At 42.3% G+C, this 15,623-nt stretch overlaps 1 protein-coding gene across 24 annotated transcripts in view; it reads left to right on the forward strand.

The window, feature by feature from the left end:
- The first annotated feature begins 215 nt into the window (after positions 1 to 215).
- The window catches only part of cdk5rap2 (CDK5 regulatory subunit associated protein 2), a 71,907-nt gene continuing 56,499 nt past the window's right edge, over positions 216 to 15,623 (forward strand). For 14 of the 24 annotated variants that reach the window (XM_036976876.2, XM_090233871.1, XM_090233872.1 and 11 more), the window contains exons 1-8: positions 216 to 556; positions 7,163 to 7,227; positions 8,444 to 8,508; positions 9,653 to 9,763; positions 13,295 to 13,371; positions 13,770 to 13,893; positions 14,201 to 14,373; positions 14,755 to 14,962. In XM_036976876.2, the coding sequence (XP_036832771.2) occupies positions 504 to 556; positions 7,163 to 7,227; positions 8,444 to 8,508; positions 9,653 to 9,763; positions 13,295 to 13,371; positions 13,770 to 13,893; positions 14,201 to 14,373; positions 14,755 to 14,962 (876 nt within the window). In that variant the 5' untranslated portion in view covers positions 216 to 503. Of the gene's footprint in view, positions 557 to 5,027; positions 5,244 to 7,162; positions 7,228 to 7,478; positions 7,539 to 8,443; positions 8,509 to 9,652; positions 9,764 to 13,294; positions 13,372 to 13,769; positions 13,894 to 14,200; positions 14,374 to 14,754; positions 14,963 to 15,623 lie in introns of those variants that run through there. The other 10 variants (XM_036976871.2, XM_036976880.2, XM_036976873.2 and 7 more) reach the window with 3 other exon arrangements.

Raw genomic sequence — 15,623 nt, forward strand, 5'->3', positions numbered from 1 at the left:
TTAAAATAAAAACAATGGTTTCATTTTCCGAGTATTTGCGTACCTAACAACTTGGCCAGCTTCATACACACACACTACATTTTTCCATGAGCCTCCCCACCAATCATTAGGAAAAGTGTATTTATTTTGACCAATCGGACACTGCGCGCCTGCTTTTGGGCTCCACCCTAGAATTTCCAAGGTTGCACGCGAGGTGGCATTGGGGTGTATTCATTACACCTATTCTGTTGCAAAAGTTCTGCAACAGAAAACGTTTACTCCAAAAGAAAACGTTTTCCAACGAAAACCAGAGTTTCTATTGGACAAATTCAAGTACGTCCCTCATCAGTTCGTTTGGTTATTTAAAATGTTAAACGGCTTCCGTTGCAAGACATAATTAATACACCCATAATGACGTTAAATCAAAATGGCGGTAGTAACGACTGCTTTGAATTTTATACCCGCTTCATGTTGAGGTTTACGCGTAAATATTGATATTAATTAAAAGGGAATACCATTTCAGGATGGATTCCGTCGTTGGAGATGATCAGACGCTTCCCTTTGACATCAATGGAAGGTACGCGATTTGCCTGCCAATAATGTTAAATCTACCTCGCTAGCATTTCTAGCTAACGTCTCAACTAAAGTTCAAAATTGGTGTTGATAAAACGTTATTAGCTTACTATGGTTAAAGCTAGCTAGCTCAAGTGGTCTGTGGTATTTGTTTGACTGGTAAGACAATAGGGCTGCAACTAATAGCTAGCGTTAGTTTCCCCTGTATTTGAACTCCTCACTTGACTTTGCACAAGCTAGCTATCGTGTTTCCGTTAACTTAGTTGTTACAAATCTTATGGTGGCTGGTTGCCAACTGGTTATCTGGCTAGTAACGCTAGTTAGCCTCGGTTGTTGCCACTGTTGTCATTAACATCCATTCAAACCAAATATTCTAAACAATACTACTAAATAGCTAGTCAAATGACTACCTGAGCCTGCTGACTATGCACAGAGGAATCTGACACCCCAACATGTGCATACTGACGACTCACAACATTCGATGCTGCTACGGTCTTATCTTTCCTGTTATCTTGTCACTTTACATAGCTAGCTACCTCAATTTTTACTTCGTTATTCCTCGTGTCATTTACTGCATTGTTGGAAATGGACCCGCAAGTAAGCATTTCACTAATGGGCTACACCTGTTGTCTGCGAAGCAGGTGACATACATTTAGATTTAAGCCACCACAGTTGCGCAACTCATGCACTCGGATGTGGTCAAATATTAATAGCTAGTTAATGTTAACTAACTTAACAACCAACAAGGCAGTTGATTATTGTGAATTCGCATAACTAACCCCGACGTTCCTATGCTGTCCCTTGACAAGTCACGTTCATTTGTAGTGATGAGATCCAATACTACGTCTCTGACGCGAATGTAGAATTAAATTCAATTAGAACTTACTCTACCTGTTGTCCGCTAATTTGGACTTTTTGTGAGTTTAAATTAGACAACATATCCACAGGAAAGTATTTTTAAAACGAGTTAAACACTGGTCTCTGTGTGTGGCTATCACTATTTGTTTGCTAATCACCTGAAGCACGTGCACAAGACGGAAGAACATGCACGCGCACTAACCAGTGTTTTCCCGTTCCATGTGCTGTGGCGCACCTCCAAGGCAAAATAATTGCCGCCACGCAACAATAATAATAAAAAAAATGGAACATTAAAAAATATTTCTGCTTAGGCGCACTTTGAAGATGGTAGAACAGTCCACGTTTACTTTTCCTGGTCAAACAAAACGACTAATTCATAGATAAATCGGAAAACCCCATAGTAGAATAGATTATCTATTTACCCGAATCGGCGTGTGTGTTCTATGCAAGATAAATATTCCTCTCGTTGGCTATTCTAGTTATGTGAGCCATAGGGGGGAAAAAATTGATTCTGACACACAGTCAATGCACAACAGTTCTTGCAATCGCCAGAACAGCAGTTTTAATGGCCTTTGTTAAAAAAAGGGATTCCAGCTTTCGATTCTTACTTTATTTTTCAACTCCTAAATCTGCACGACCTGCACCATTTTAAACTGAGTTTTTAGCAGTGGCATGGTTATGCACTTTACAGCTTTGCAATTAGCAGTAAGTGCATAGGGGAGAGTGGGGTTAAATGTAACACATGTCAATTGTTGGGTAACTTGGGGTACAATGCCACTCTACCTCAAAATAACTTGTATGAAACATAATATTTTTAGTTGATCATGAGTAGTGGCAACCAGGGAAAGTGTTGGGGGGGTGTCATGAAGTGGTTTCTGTGAGAAGTAAAGGCGTATTACCCTGGTTGGCGAGTTACTCTTAACAGGTAGGCATTATACATACATTATATTCACTGTGTTTATGCATGGTTTTTGGGACATAACGTTTATCTCTAGGATAACTATACTTAAATAAAAATAAATGAAATAAATGTATTAGGCTCTAGTCTATGGATTTCACTGGACTGGGCAGGGTCGCAGCCATGGGTGGGCCTGGGAGGGCATAAGCCTACACTTGGGAGCCTGGCCGAGCCAATCAGAATTTGTTTTTCCCCAAAAAAGAGCTTTATTACAGACAGAAATATTAGATTATCATATTATCCAGCAGGTGAAGAAGCCAGATGTGGAGGTCCTGGGCTGGTGTGGTTATATGTGGTCTGTGGTTGTGAGGCCAGTTGGACATATTGACAAATTCTCTAAAATGACTTTGGAGGCAGCTTATGGTAGAAAAACACTGTATTCTCTGGCAACAGCTTTGGTGGACATTCCTGCAGTCAGCATGTCAATTGTGTTTACATCCCTGTTAGTGTGCATTTCTCCTTTGCCAAGATAGTGCATCCACCTGACAAGAAGCTGATTAAACAGCATGATCATCACACAAGTGCACCTTGTGCTGAGGACAATAAAAGGCCACAAAAATGTGCAGTTGTGTCACACAACACAATGCCGCAGATGATTTTTCAACGCCGATACCGAGTTTTGGAGGACCAAAAAAGCCGATACCGATAAATCGGCCAATTAAAAAAAAAAAAAAAAAAAAGTATTTATTTGTAATAATGACAGTTACAACAATACTGACTGAACACTTATTTTGTAATAAAAAAAAAAAAATTGTTGTTGAATTTTAACCCTCCGATAAGCAACCCAACCAAGCCGCACTGCTTCTTAACACAGCGCGCATCCAACGCAGAAGCCAGCCGCACCAATGTGTCGGAGGAAACACCGTGCACCTGGCAACCTTGGTTAGCGTGCACTGCACCCGGCCCGCTACACAAGAGTCGCTGGTGCGCGATGAGACAAGGATATCCCTACCGGCCAAGCCCTCCCTAACCCGGACGACGCTAGGCCAATTGTGCGTCGCCCCACGGACCTCCCGGTCGCGGCCGGTTGAGACAGAGCCTCTGGTGGCACAGCTGGCGCTGCCGTACAGCACCCTTAACCACTGCGCCACCCGGGAGGCCCCGTGAACACTTATTTTAACTTAATATAATACATCAATAAAATCAATTTAGCCTCAAATAAATAATGAAACATGTTCAATTTGGTTTAAATAATGCAAAAACAAAGTGTTGGAGAAGAAAGTAAAAGTGCAATATGTGCCATGTAAAAAAGCTAACGTTTAAGTTCCTTGCTCAGAACATGAGAACATATGAAAGCTGGTGGTTCCTTTTAACATGAGTCTTCAATATTCCCCGGTAAGAAGTTTTAGGTTGTAGTTATTATAGGACTATTTCTCTCTATACCATTTGTATTTCATATACCTTTGACTATTGGATGTTCTTATAGGCACTTTAGTATTGCCAGTGTAACAGTATAGCTTCCGTCCCTCTCCTCGCTCCTACCTGGGCTCAAACCAGGAACACGTCGACAACAGCCACCCTTGAAGCATTGTTACCTATCGCTCCACAAAAGCCTCTGCAAGGGGAACAACTACTTCAAGGTCAGGGCGAGTGACGTCACCGATTGAAACGCTATTAGCGTGAACCGTTCCGTATTTTATCTAACGGGTGGCATCCCTAAGTCTAAATTTTTCTGTTACATTGCACAACCTTCAATGTTATGTCATAATTATGTACAATTCTGGCAAATTAATTACGGTCTTTGTTAGGAATAAATGGTCTTCACACAGTTCGCAACGAGCCAGGTGGCCCAAACTGCTGCATATACCCTGACTGCTTGCACGGAACGCAAGAGAAGTGACACAATTTCCCTAGTTATAAGAAATTCATGTTAGCAGGCAATATTTACTAAATATGCAGGTTTAAAAATATATACTTGTGTATTGATTTTAAGAAAGGCACTGATGTTTATGGTTAGGTACACATTGGTGCAACGACAGTGCCTTTTTTTTGCGAATGCGCTTGTTAAATCATCCCTAGTTTGGCGAAGTAGGCTGTGATTCGATGCGAAATTAAATGGCACCTCATCGATTATACGCAACGCAGGACAAGCTAGATGAACTAGTAATATTATCAACCATGTGTATTAAACTAGTGATTATGTTAAGATTGATTGTTTTTTATAAGATAAGTTTAATGCTAACTAGTAACTTACCTTGGCTTCTTGCTGCACTCGGTAACAGGCAGTCAGCCTGCCATACAGCCTCCTCGTGGAGTGCAATGTAATCGCCCGCAATCGGTGTCCAAAAATGCTGATTACCTATTGTTATGAAAACATGAAATCGGCCCTAAATAATCGGCCGTTCCGATTAATCGGTCGACCTCTAGTTTCAAGTTTTGAGGGAGTGTGCAATTGGCATGCTGACTGCAGAATTCTACACCAGAGCTATTATATTATAGTTAACATTCTGGCATGGGTAGAGAACATTTCCAAACAAATGTATGACATTAACCTCCGACTGTTACAAGAGGTATCAGTCTGTCAGGCAAACTAGCCCATTTGTTCTTTCATATTTAGCTACACTAGCTAGCTCTATTGAGTACAGTTGGTCATGGATTTACTGGCAAGGTCATGTGGTTTATTGCTGTCTGCGCTTGTGATACTAGTCTATTTTTAAACACTACGGATGATGACTTCACATGTGGCTCAGTCGTTCCCTGTCACAACAAATCGGCAAAGTCCTCCCTCTAATAACTTTCGGAGAGTCCACGTGAAAAGCGGAAACCACGCATGTGTTTGTTTCTTCCTTGCAACTATGTAATGTTTAGGCTAGCCAATACGGATATTTTTCTCTTCCTGTATGCTTGCCATGAAGTGAGTCACCATCTAATATTGGTAGGTGAGCCTCTCATTTTACCCCATTGTAAGCTAGAGAGAGTCTAGTTGTAGATTAACCTACTTGTTTTGTTTTAGTTGTAATTTGTTGGACATATTGCTATCCTTAGACTCCTGGCCAAGGTTAAAATAGTGTCTGCGTGAGCGTCGATGTGTTCCAGAGAATTGTTTAACTATGTATCCCACCAATAAATAAGGTGGGTGCGTGTGTTGAATGGGATCATCCAGGTGGTAAGTCTCCACAGTAGTTCAAGACATAAGCAACAGGTGTGGTGTAAATGACTTCATTCTGAAACCTGACTCACTTAAATCAGCCATTAAAAAGTGCAATTTGGTTACTCCAGAGCAAAGATCTCTACAACTATTCTTACTCGTTATGTAATATTAGGCTTTGTAACTGGTATTGGAATGCTAAACAGGAAAATGAAAATGTACAAAGAGGAAGTCGATGTTTACTGGCCACCTCATTCCGGCTCATAGTACGCTGAGTAAAAGAGTTGGCATGTGTCAAGTCATTGGTACTGTTACTCTACAATGCTTTATTTTCATAGACACTGAGCTATAACTGTGTACATGTCACACACACCTATCACACAGTGAACAAGAGGACATCATAGCTATATCCTATGCCAGCCCGTTAGTCCTCCTACTTTTGGTAAGCACTGACTTTGTGGTTAAATAGTGCTCAGTGACACGCAAAGGGTGTCTGTCTGTGGGTGGGTCTGTCTGTGTGGTGATTCCTGCCAGTGTTGTCAAATCAGTTGTCAAAACTGAACCATCCTGTTAATATCTGGGTCTGTTCTCTGCTGTGGTGTTGTCCCTGAGATGTTTGTGTCATTTCTGCTGTGACTGAGTTTGTGAGTGCCCTGTGGTTAACACTTGTAATTGGTCTGTCTTATTCAAACCTGTTGACAAGTATTATACAATCTTGCTCCTGGGCAGTAGGCACCCAGGATGAGTAGACCATACCACTGCTGTGGACATGAGTGTTTGCTGGGCTATGGGATCAGCGCCACTGCCAGGGGAAGAGAGGGAAGGAAGATGTACAGAGCTGGTCATATTGTTAGAGCCAAAAGTCAGGGCAGCTTAAATGGCTGAGAGAGTGTAGACACGTTAAGTGGGTTAGACATGGTTTCTCTCCAAATTGTTGGGTAATATTCACTTGGGTTAGGAAGGCCTGAGAGATGTTGGTGCCGATTGTAGGGGAAGCTATCTAATATTGGTTAGTTGTGAGCTTAGTGGTAGCAAAGCTTCCCCATCACTGGCTTTGACAGACAGCACTGTTTTCATCGTAATCTTATTATTTCCCCAATGTCATCAGCCTTGTCCAGATGTGTGCATTGTGTTGTGTGTCTGACTGTGTGACTCCACTGTGTTCCCTTCTTGTCTGAGTGATGTTTGGCTGAGCAGGTCCACAGTAGCTGCTTGTTTAGCAATGAAAGCCCTCTTAAGTCTGTACCCTGTGCTCTGGACCTGAGAGTCAGCCTTCCATTGGCACATGGTCTTCTCCAGTCCAGTCTACTCTGCATGGCACACTGAGGAATAACCTAAACAGTGACCTGGGAGAGAAAAGCATTGCACTGTCATAATGAATCACAAGAACCAGAGACTAATTCTCCTGCTATTTATGGAGCTTCCTTAGGGGCTAGGGAACAGGCGAGCCAAGCATGAGTAATGCCTAAACTACATCAGGACATTTTTTTCTATTTGTATTTTTTATCTTTTTGCAGTGCATTTGATTGCACAATTTTGCATTGGCTGTGCTAGAGAGGAGGTTTTCTGTAGTTTTGATTGTGGTATTGACTGATACTTTGGCTGTGTGTTACAGCCTATTACCTACAATGTTGAGTTCACATGTTGGATCCAGACTCAGATTGGCTGTTTGTTTCTTTCCCTAATGGATTCATTTTTGTCTCCAGCTGTAGCATGTCCAAACTCCCAGACTCCATAGACGTCGGGGATTTCTCCATGGACAACATGACAGGTACAGTACGTGCTTCCGTGTGCTCCTCTAGGGTACCACTACCTAGGTTCCCTACCCTTGAGTGTTGTGACTTTGAGAGTGAGAGAATACTACCCCTAAATGGTTTCACCATCCGCTTGATTTTGTATGGAGTTATTTTCTGTTGAACAAACAATCACAGAGTATGTGCAGAGCAACTGCTTTGTACAATCAATTGATTTACTGACTCCAGGTACGAATCTGCATTTTATTTTTTCTTTCTTTTTTGCCAGCTGATCCAGACACCTTTTTAGCAGGGCTTTCTGTCAGGCTCAGCTGTGCTAAACTTCTAGGTAACCAGACACCTGAGACAATTATAGCGTCTCTTTGCAGCCTGTAGCTGACACGCCACCGTGACTCCAAGCTGCAGACTGGACTCTCCTCTGGGACTGGGGACGGGGACGCTTAACTACCCAACTGAATATGAGATTGAACATGTCCGCTGGTCATTTTTGAGAAGCAAAATAAACTGTAAAACTGAAGAGTGATAGTTCCCATGTTAAGCAGTGGGGCTGTGATCAGGTTATTAGTGTAGTATACAAATGTGCTGTTGATTTATTTAGTGTTATATGAGCAGTGCTGGAGTTAGTCAGTCTGTGGTTGGCTTGGCTCACTGGGGTGCTAAACGATGCAGCTTTCCAAGATAACACTCAGTCTATTTCACCTCTGATCTGTGTGTACGTGTGTGTGTGCTTATCATCACTATGATTTACCCTGGTGTTTTTCAGAATAAAAGCTTGGTACTGTACCAAAGGTTTTAAGATGTCATTATCATATAAATAAGAATGAATAGAATGGGCTTGAAAGCTCTAACCCTGGCAATTGACTGGCAAATTCATGGGTACACTTGCAATGGCTGCCTGGTATTGTGACTCAATCATTTCCAGGGTATTTTGGAATGTTCTGTCAACTGATTGTAATGTAGAATATTAATTCAAATGATGCTAACTGATATCGCTCATGCAGTGGAATGTATTTTTTGTAATGTAAGTTAAGCTGACTCAACAAATTACAGCACAGGGTGCACTTCCTTCCTCCTTTTACTTCATGGCATGAGTACACTCAAAATGGCTGCCAGTTCACCCATTATGCCATCATTGACTTGAATGTAGACAACCTTTCTATTCATTCTTATTTCTATGGTCATTACTGTATGTGAACTGAACTAATGTCAATTCTCCCTCTTGTTCTTTTACAGACCCTACATTTCCAGATAAGATGTCCCCTGTCAAGACCGCTCTCACCCTAAAAGACTACGAGAATGTGAGGAATTTTCATCACTTCAATCCCTATTATGGAGATGTTTTCTGCCTTACCTGACAAGGTCTCCAACCATTGTAGATACAATTTCAAGAGGGCTGTTCATGTGTCAGGATCCCAAATGGCTCAGCGGTCTAAGGCACTGCATCTAAGTGCTAGTGGCGTCACTACAGACCCTGGTTCAATTCCAGGCTGTATCACAACTGGCCGTAATTGGGAGGCCCAAAGGGTGGGGCACAATTGGCCCAGCATCTTTAAGGTTTGGCCGGTGTAGGCCGTCATTGTAAATAAGAATTTGCTCTTAACTGACTTGCCAAGTTAAATAAAGGTTAAATAAAAAGGATCCTCTGAGACTCTAACCAGCATTGTCTGTCTCAAACTAGTTATTTATCCTAATATGTTCCATTTAAAATGGTAATCATTTCATGGTAAACCATTGAATGGAAATACAGACCACTGCAGCATTGTAGGCCTTATCCCAGTATCAGCGACAGACATGTCGGATATTATGGTTTTTAATAAGCCGGATCCAGTGTCTAGCCAAACCAAGGAGAAGACGACAACCACTTAGCCTTGTTCCAATCATGGGGGGGGGGGGGCCTACAGTAGGGGAAGCCTGCTGAAATTCAGTGGTTTACTCAGATTTCTCTTTTCTCCCTATGCTTGATGATTAGATGTTGGTAGAGTGGTCATCTGGACTCCATCTCCTGCTCCAGATGTGTGCAGTTAAAGGCCCTGTAGCACAGTCTGCCGAAGCTGAATACCTCTCCCCTTTCCCAGACCACAAAAACTCTCTCAAACATGGCTTATTACACTACCCCCACCCCCCGTCCTCTTTCTCTCTTTCTCTGTCTCTCTGTGTGTGTGCTTCTCTACTGGACCATGTGAAATGACTGCTTTTTCTCCGGGGATAAATTGCTCAGCTGCTATGTTATTTTGACCTCATTTACTGTATTTGCAGTAGGCTTGTTATAGACTGTATAGGCAGTTATACATAGGATGGTTATAGAATGGTCTGATTTTCAAGAAGGTAGTAGCTTTAATGGTCATAACTTTTAGTTTTCATTGTCCGTCAGTGTCTCCTTTTCTAATCAAATGAAGTCCGAGGTTACATAAGTCTGTATTTCTTTTCTTCTCCTATTCTCAGCAAATCATGACTTTGAAGAAGGAGAACTTCAACCTGAAGCTGCGTATTTACTTCATGGAGGAGCGCATGCAGCAGAAATGCGACGACTCCACAGAGGACATATACAAAACGGTGTGTGTGTGTAGAGGGGTGTGTGGTCATCTGTTACGTCATTCACACCCGTCAGTGCCATGATAATGTAATATGTGACTCAGTCATTCATTTATTTATTTTTTATTTCACCTTCATTTAACCAGTTAGGCTAGTTGAGAACAAGTTCTCATTTACAACTGCGACCTGGCCAAGATAAAGCATAGCAGTGTGAGCAGACAACAGAGTTACACATGGAGTAAACAATTAACAAGTCAATAACACAGTAGGAAAAAAAAAAAGAGTCTATATACATTGTGTGCAAAAGGCATGAGGAGGTAGGCGAATAATTACAATTTTGCAGATTAACACTGGAGTGATAAATGATCAGATGGTCATGTGGTGTGCAAAAGAGCAGAAAAGTAAATAAATATAAACAGTATGGGGATGAGGTAGGTAAAATTGGGTGGGCTATTTACCGATAGACTATGTACAGCTGCAGCGATCGGTTAGCTGCTCAGATAGCAGATGTTTGAAGTTGGTGAGGGAGATAAAAGTCTCCAACTTCAGCGATTTTTGCAATTCGTTCCAGTCACAGAGAACTGGAACGAAAGGCGGCCAAATGAGGTTTTGTCTTTAGGGATGATCAGTGAGATACACCTGCTGGAGCGCGTGCTACGGGTGGGTGTTGCCATCGTGACCAGTGAACTGAGATAAGGCGGAGCTTTACCTAGCATGGACTTGTAGATGACCTGGAGCCAGTGGGTCTGGCAACGAATATGTAGCGAGGTCCATAATTAGGAACGATGACCACATGGCCCCAGCAGCCATGAATACAACAGGCCATTGTTCCACCTAGGGCTGGGCGGTATACTGTATTTTATTATATACCGGTATTGATGTATGTACCGGTTTGAGTTTTTACTTTACCCTCTATAATGGTATTTCAATGTTTGGTTTGTTAAATGTGATACGGAACTTAACAAATCCGCTTATTTGGTCAATTTTTTTTGTTTACTCTGTTTGATACTTTAGTCATCTCTCTCTCCCTCTCCTCCTGCATGCCACTAAACACACCAAGCCATGCCCCCTGTCACTCAAGGAGAGATTAGTTGCTCGACCACGGCGTTACAAGCACTTTCTTCCTGTTCACTCTGCATGGTCAGATGGATGCAACAAGATGTTGGTGACATGCTGCTTTCCACAAGCATTCTAGAATTACACTATTATTTTACTGTCTGCAAACTACTGTCTGCTAGTTAGTCTTAGCAAGTTATTGCTAAAATAATTTGTGTTAGCCGCTAATGCTAATCACTAGTTAGCTGGCTATTTAGCTTGATAAATGTATTACGAGTCAGCAAACCTAGCTAGCTAATAGTGCCTGGTACCAATGCTGGCGTAGGCCTAGATAAGCATGTTTGTGCAATGGTATCTTATCAGAGAGGAATAGGTGAAGCATGAATATTTTGGCTAGCTAGCTACATGAAGTAAGAAAACAACATGTAATGTAAGGTCTAATTAGGGCCCCATGGAAACACTGACTCAAATCAAATCAAGCTTTATTTCTACAGCACATTTCAAACATGGAATGTGCTTTACAGGAAAAACTAATAAACAATAAAAAAAATAAAATCTGAAATATTTACTACACAACAAACATAAGATAAAACAACTAAAGAACAATACAAACTAAACAACTAAAAAGTGCCCTAAGGAAAAGCAAAGATCTTAAAACATATTTGTTTTATCTCTCTTTAATATATCCACGGGGTCTGCCCCCCTCAGGTTCTCTGACAGGCTATTCCAGAGGCTGGGGCATAAAGGCTGCCTTGCCATGCCTCTTGGTCCTAGACTTTGTGCCAGGGGACTTGAGGGACCTACTGGGTCCATCACTTAAAAGCATGTCTGACATGTATTGGTGTGCACAATTGTGGATTGTTTTAAAAAACGATAGAATAATCTCCAAATGAATTCTTAAACTCATAGGCAGCCCGTGCGGAGACCTTAAAATCGGTGTAATGTGTGCTCTTTGTCTGGTCCTGGTCAGTACCTGTGCTTAAGCATTCTGAATGTTTTGCAGTTGACCAATGGCTTTCTTGGGTAGACCAGACAGGAGAGCATTACAGTAGTCAAGCCTGCTTGTAATCAAAACATGGCAGTGTTTCAGGTGGTAAAAAGCTATTTTGGTCACATTCCTAATGTGTAATAAGTTTTTAACATGGTGTTTTATCTTTTATCTTTATTGCCCGTGAATTCAAATGTGCAACTAGATTCACGCTCTCTGATCAACACTGGTTCCTACCCTGTAAATAATTCCTCCGTGATATATTCATTTGTTGTCGTGTCAAACAACAATGCATTCAAGGTGCTGCCCACCAGTGGAGGCTGCTGAGGGAAGGATGGCTGCTTTTTCTCCGGGGATATGAATAGAGTCATGAATAATTGCTGGAACGGAGCAAATGGAATGGCATCAAACACAAGGAAACCATGTTTTGACATATTTGATACCATTCCACTTACTCCGCTCATTCCACTTACCAAAAGGCTGCCCTCTCCAATTAAAGTGCCACCAACCTCCTGTGCTGCCCACTATATTCCATCTATAGAATTAGAATAGTCATTATATATCATGACTCCAACAGTTCACAAATGAACTAGGCCTAGATTCTTTTGCCTCATCATACTGCGTGGCACAGTGTCGAAATGATAATAAAAGTACAGGGAAATGCTGGCCATTACTTTTGTTTGGAGTTGGATTGAACAGTATAAATGGAGAAAGCCTATAATGTGTGTGTTGCCACCCTGGGGTCATGAACTACTTGGAAAGCATATTTTAGAACTTTATTATTATTCCAAAACACAAAATGTCGTCAAATACTGTCAAAAATGTGAAAAATATTTATATGATATTTTGTCCATATCTTCCAGCCCTAGTTCCACCCAAAAACACAGCTAACCCCCACCAGAGTTTAGCCCACTGATCTCAGACCAGTCTCACTACTTTACTAAATACTCATCTACCATGTCTTAGGGTTCTCTCCAAAGAATGTAAGAGTGGCGCTGCTCCACCTTGTGGGTCTCCCACTGCCGTACGCAGCAGCAGCACCACCTTGTTTAAAAATCCTTTGGAGAACCTGGTGTCTTACATTTAGCCCACTGATCTCAGACCAGTTTCACTACTTTACTAAATGCACAACTGACACACTGATCTACTGATTTCAGTCTACTGATCTCAGAGACAAGTCTGTTGTCTTCGTCATAGAAAAATATTGTCTTATTTTATTTCTGTATTATATTTTACGATGATCCGCCTGCAATTGAGTACACACCTACTCATTGTTACGATATGAACACATAGCTTCCAGTGCCAAAGCGAATTACATTGTTGAAGTATGCAGTTGAGGACCATACTCAACTTATTCTCAGACCATACTTGGAGTGCTTTAGGAACCACTCCAAACAAAATACAATGCAGGAATGAACTATTGGAGCTAAGCTACGGTGTGCCAGGTTTCTCCATGTAAAATATCTGTTAAAGTGAATGGAATTTGACTGAATGATTGTCCTCCTCAGAACATTGAGCTGAAGGTGGAGGTGGAGTCTATGAAGAGAGATCTGGCAGAGAAGCATGAGCTACTGGTGTCTGCATCGTAAGTACAGCCTACTGATACTGTTTGAGTACTGACAACTGATGCTATCTCTGTGAGTACAGACTGCGGCTGACGCCATCGGTCTGTGAGTACAGACTGCGGCTGACGCCATCGGTCTGTGAGTACAGACTGCGGCTGACGCCATCGGTCTGTGAGTACAGACTGCGGCTGACTGTCATTTCAGTCATCAATAGTCCTGACTCACTTTTCACTCTTTGATTAATCACTAGTTCATTAGTTGGTAAACTAAACTGACTGTCATTGATCCAAGTGTGTGTTAGGGGGCCAGTTGTGTATTTTTGCCCTTTACTTGTCAAATAACTTTAGTTTATTCTGTCAAATATTGAAAATCCAAATAATAAATAAATAAACTTTGATCACTCCTGTCTTGTTATCAGGAAAGCGTTGGAGAGCCTGGCAGGTAGAGAGTCTGGTGACTCCCTGCGTGTGAGAGAGCGAGCCCACAGAGAGATGGATGCACTCCGAGACACTCTCAACAAGCGCATTGCTGAGCTGGAGCAGGTGAGCACTGGGCTACGGCATTACTGCACTAATATGAACACTGTATACAGAGCACCTTCATTGGGGAGGACGGGCTTGTGGTAATGGCGGAATCAGCGGAATGGTATCAAATATATCAAACACATGGTTTCCATTTGCTCCGTTCCAGCCATTATTATGAGCCGTCCTCCCCTCAGCAGCCTCCACTGGTCTTACCATGTGTCTAAGATACTTTAGTCAAAGTTAGGTGATAATGAAAAGGCACATTATTGGAAAAGGTCAGTGACTAGTCTTGGAACATTCCCATCAATTTTCTCTTCCATGTCAGGGTCTGAGAGCGGCCGAGAAGGAAGTCGACAAGATGGCCGCCATTGCTGAGCAGGAGAAGGTGAGAAGCATTGGTATGGAGAAGCAGCTCTTGGCCCTGGGCCCGTCGGGAACCTTCACCCCCATCCATGTTCCCAGCCACGACCTGCAGCAGGCTCTACAGGAGAAAAACAGGTAAGGACCGATACAAAGGGGGTTTTCAACAAAGTGTAAAACCTCGGCTGTGTCCAAAATGGCTCCCTATTCCCTATACGGTGCCGTTCAAAAGTAGTTTACTATATAGGGAATAGGGTTCCATTTCAATTGCAGCCCATGTACTTTTAATTTAATATCTGCTGTGATATTCTACACTGACACCAACATGTTGATCATGGAGAAATTAGATGATTATGTAGCTCTGATTTCCTCTGTCTCTTCCATTTCACCTGCCTTGAGTATGAAACCTAATACTTTTGTGTTATCCAATGGTACCTAAATGTAAGGACAATATGTCTTTTGTTTATAATGGGGATAAATGTTTTTGATAATGTAAACACAGCCTACTTTTTGTCCCAGTGTCATAGATCAACTGAGGATATCTGTGATGAACCAGGAAGCTGTGATCCAACAGCTACAAAGTACTGGCAGAGACCACGGGACGGACACACCAACCACAGAGCACACCCTACAACTCTCTGCTCTCATTGGCCAGAAAGACCAGGAACTGCAGACTCTGAGGGCTGAGCTGGGCCGCGAGAAGGGCAGGACGGAGAAGGACCATCAGGTGTTTTTTTTTCTTGATTTCTGTCACCATATTGCCTAACGCATATCAGCTTAATATCTCAGTCTACCAACTTTACCCTCTTACATCATGTGATGGCAGACCACCCCGGAATCTATGATTCCTTCCCATCCAGTATTGCCTAGGCTCCTTCTTGACCGTATTGGAGGAAAAAGCCCAAGGTCCATTCCCTCCTGCTCCAGTGCATTTTGAGAACAAAGTGAGGAGAGAGAGAGTGCCAGGAATCAAGAAAATATGTATTGAGAAGGAGCCAGACTCTCAGAACGAGTGCCTAAGGGGGTAGGAGCCGGTTGAGGTAGTTTCTGAATGGGACCATGGGGAAGATCTAAATAATGCATACCCCTCGCATGTTCTTCCTCATCTCCTTCTCAAAACCCATTGGATGAGAAAGCCAGTGGTCCCTCCCCTCTGACCTTTTCCTCCAATGGGTTTTGAGAAGGGGGAGAGAGGAGACAGGACGTGGGGACATCTTCCCATAGTGTCTGACAGTGCATACACTAATGCGTATTAGACTTCTCTGACCTCTGAGTGTCCAACTAGAGTGTACTTGCTTGTGATTGTCTGTTTTGTTGGGCAATTCTGTGGCGGCTCTTTTATTTAGTGACAGGTCACGGTGTGCCCACCAGGCATTAGCTACCCTCTC

Source organism: Oncorhynchus mykiss, chromosome 5 (genome assembly GCF_057628025.1).
Source record: "Oncorhynchus mykiss isolate SJ-2025 chromosome 5, ASM5762802v1, whole genome shotgun sequence".
Classification (NCBI taxonomy): Eukaryota; Metazoa; Chordata; class Actinopteri; order Salmoniformes; family Salmonidae; genus Oncorhynchus; species Oncorhynchus mykiss.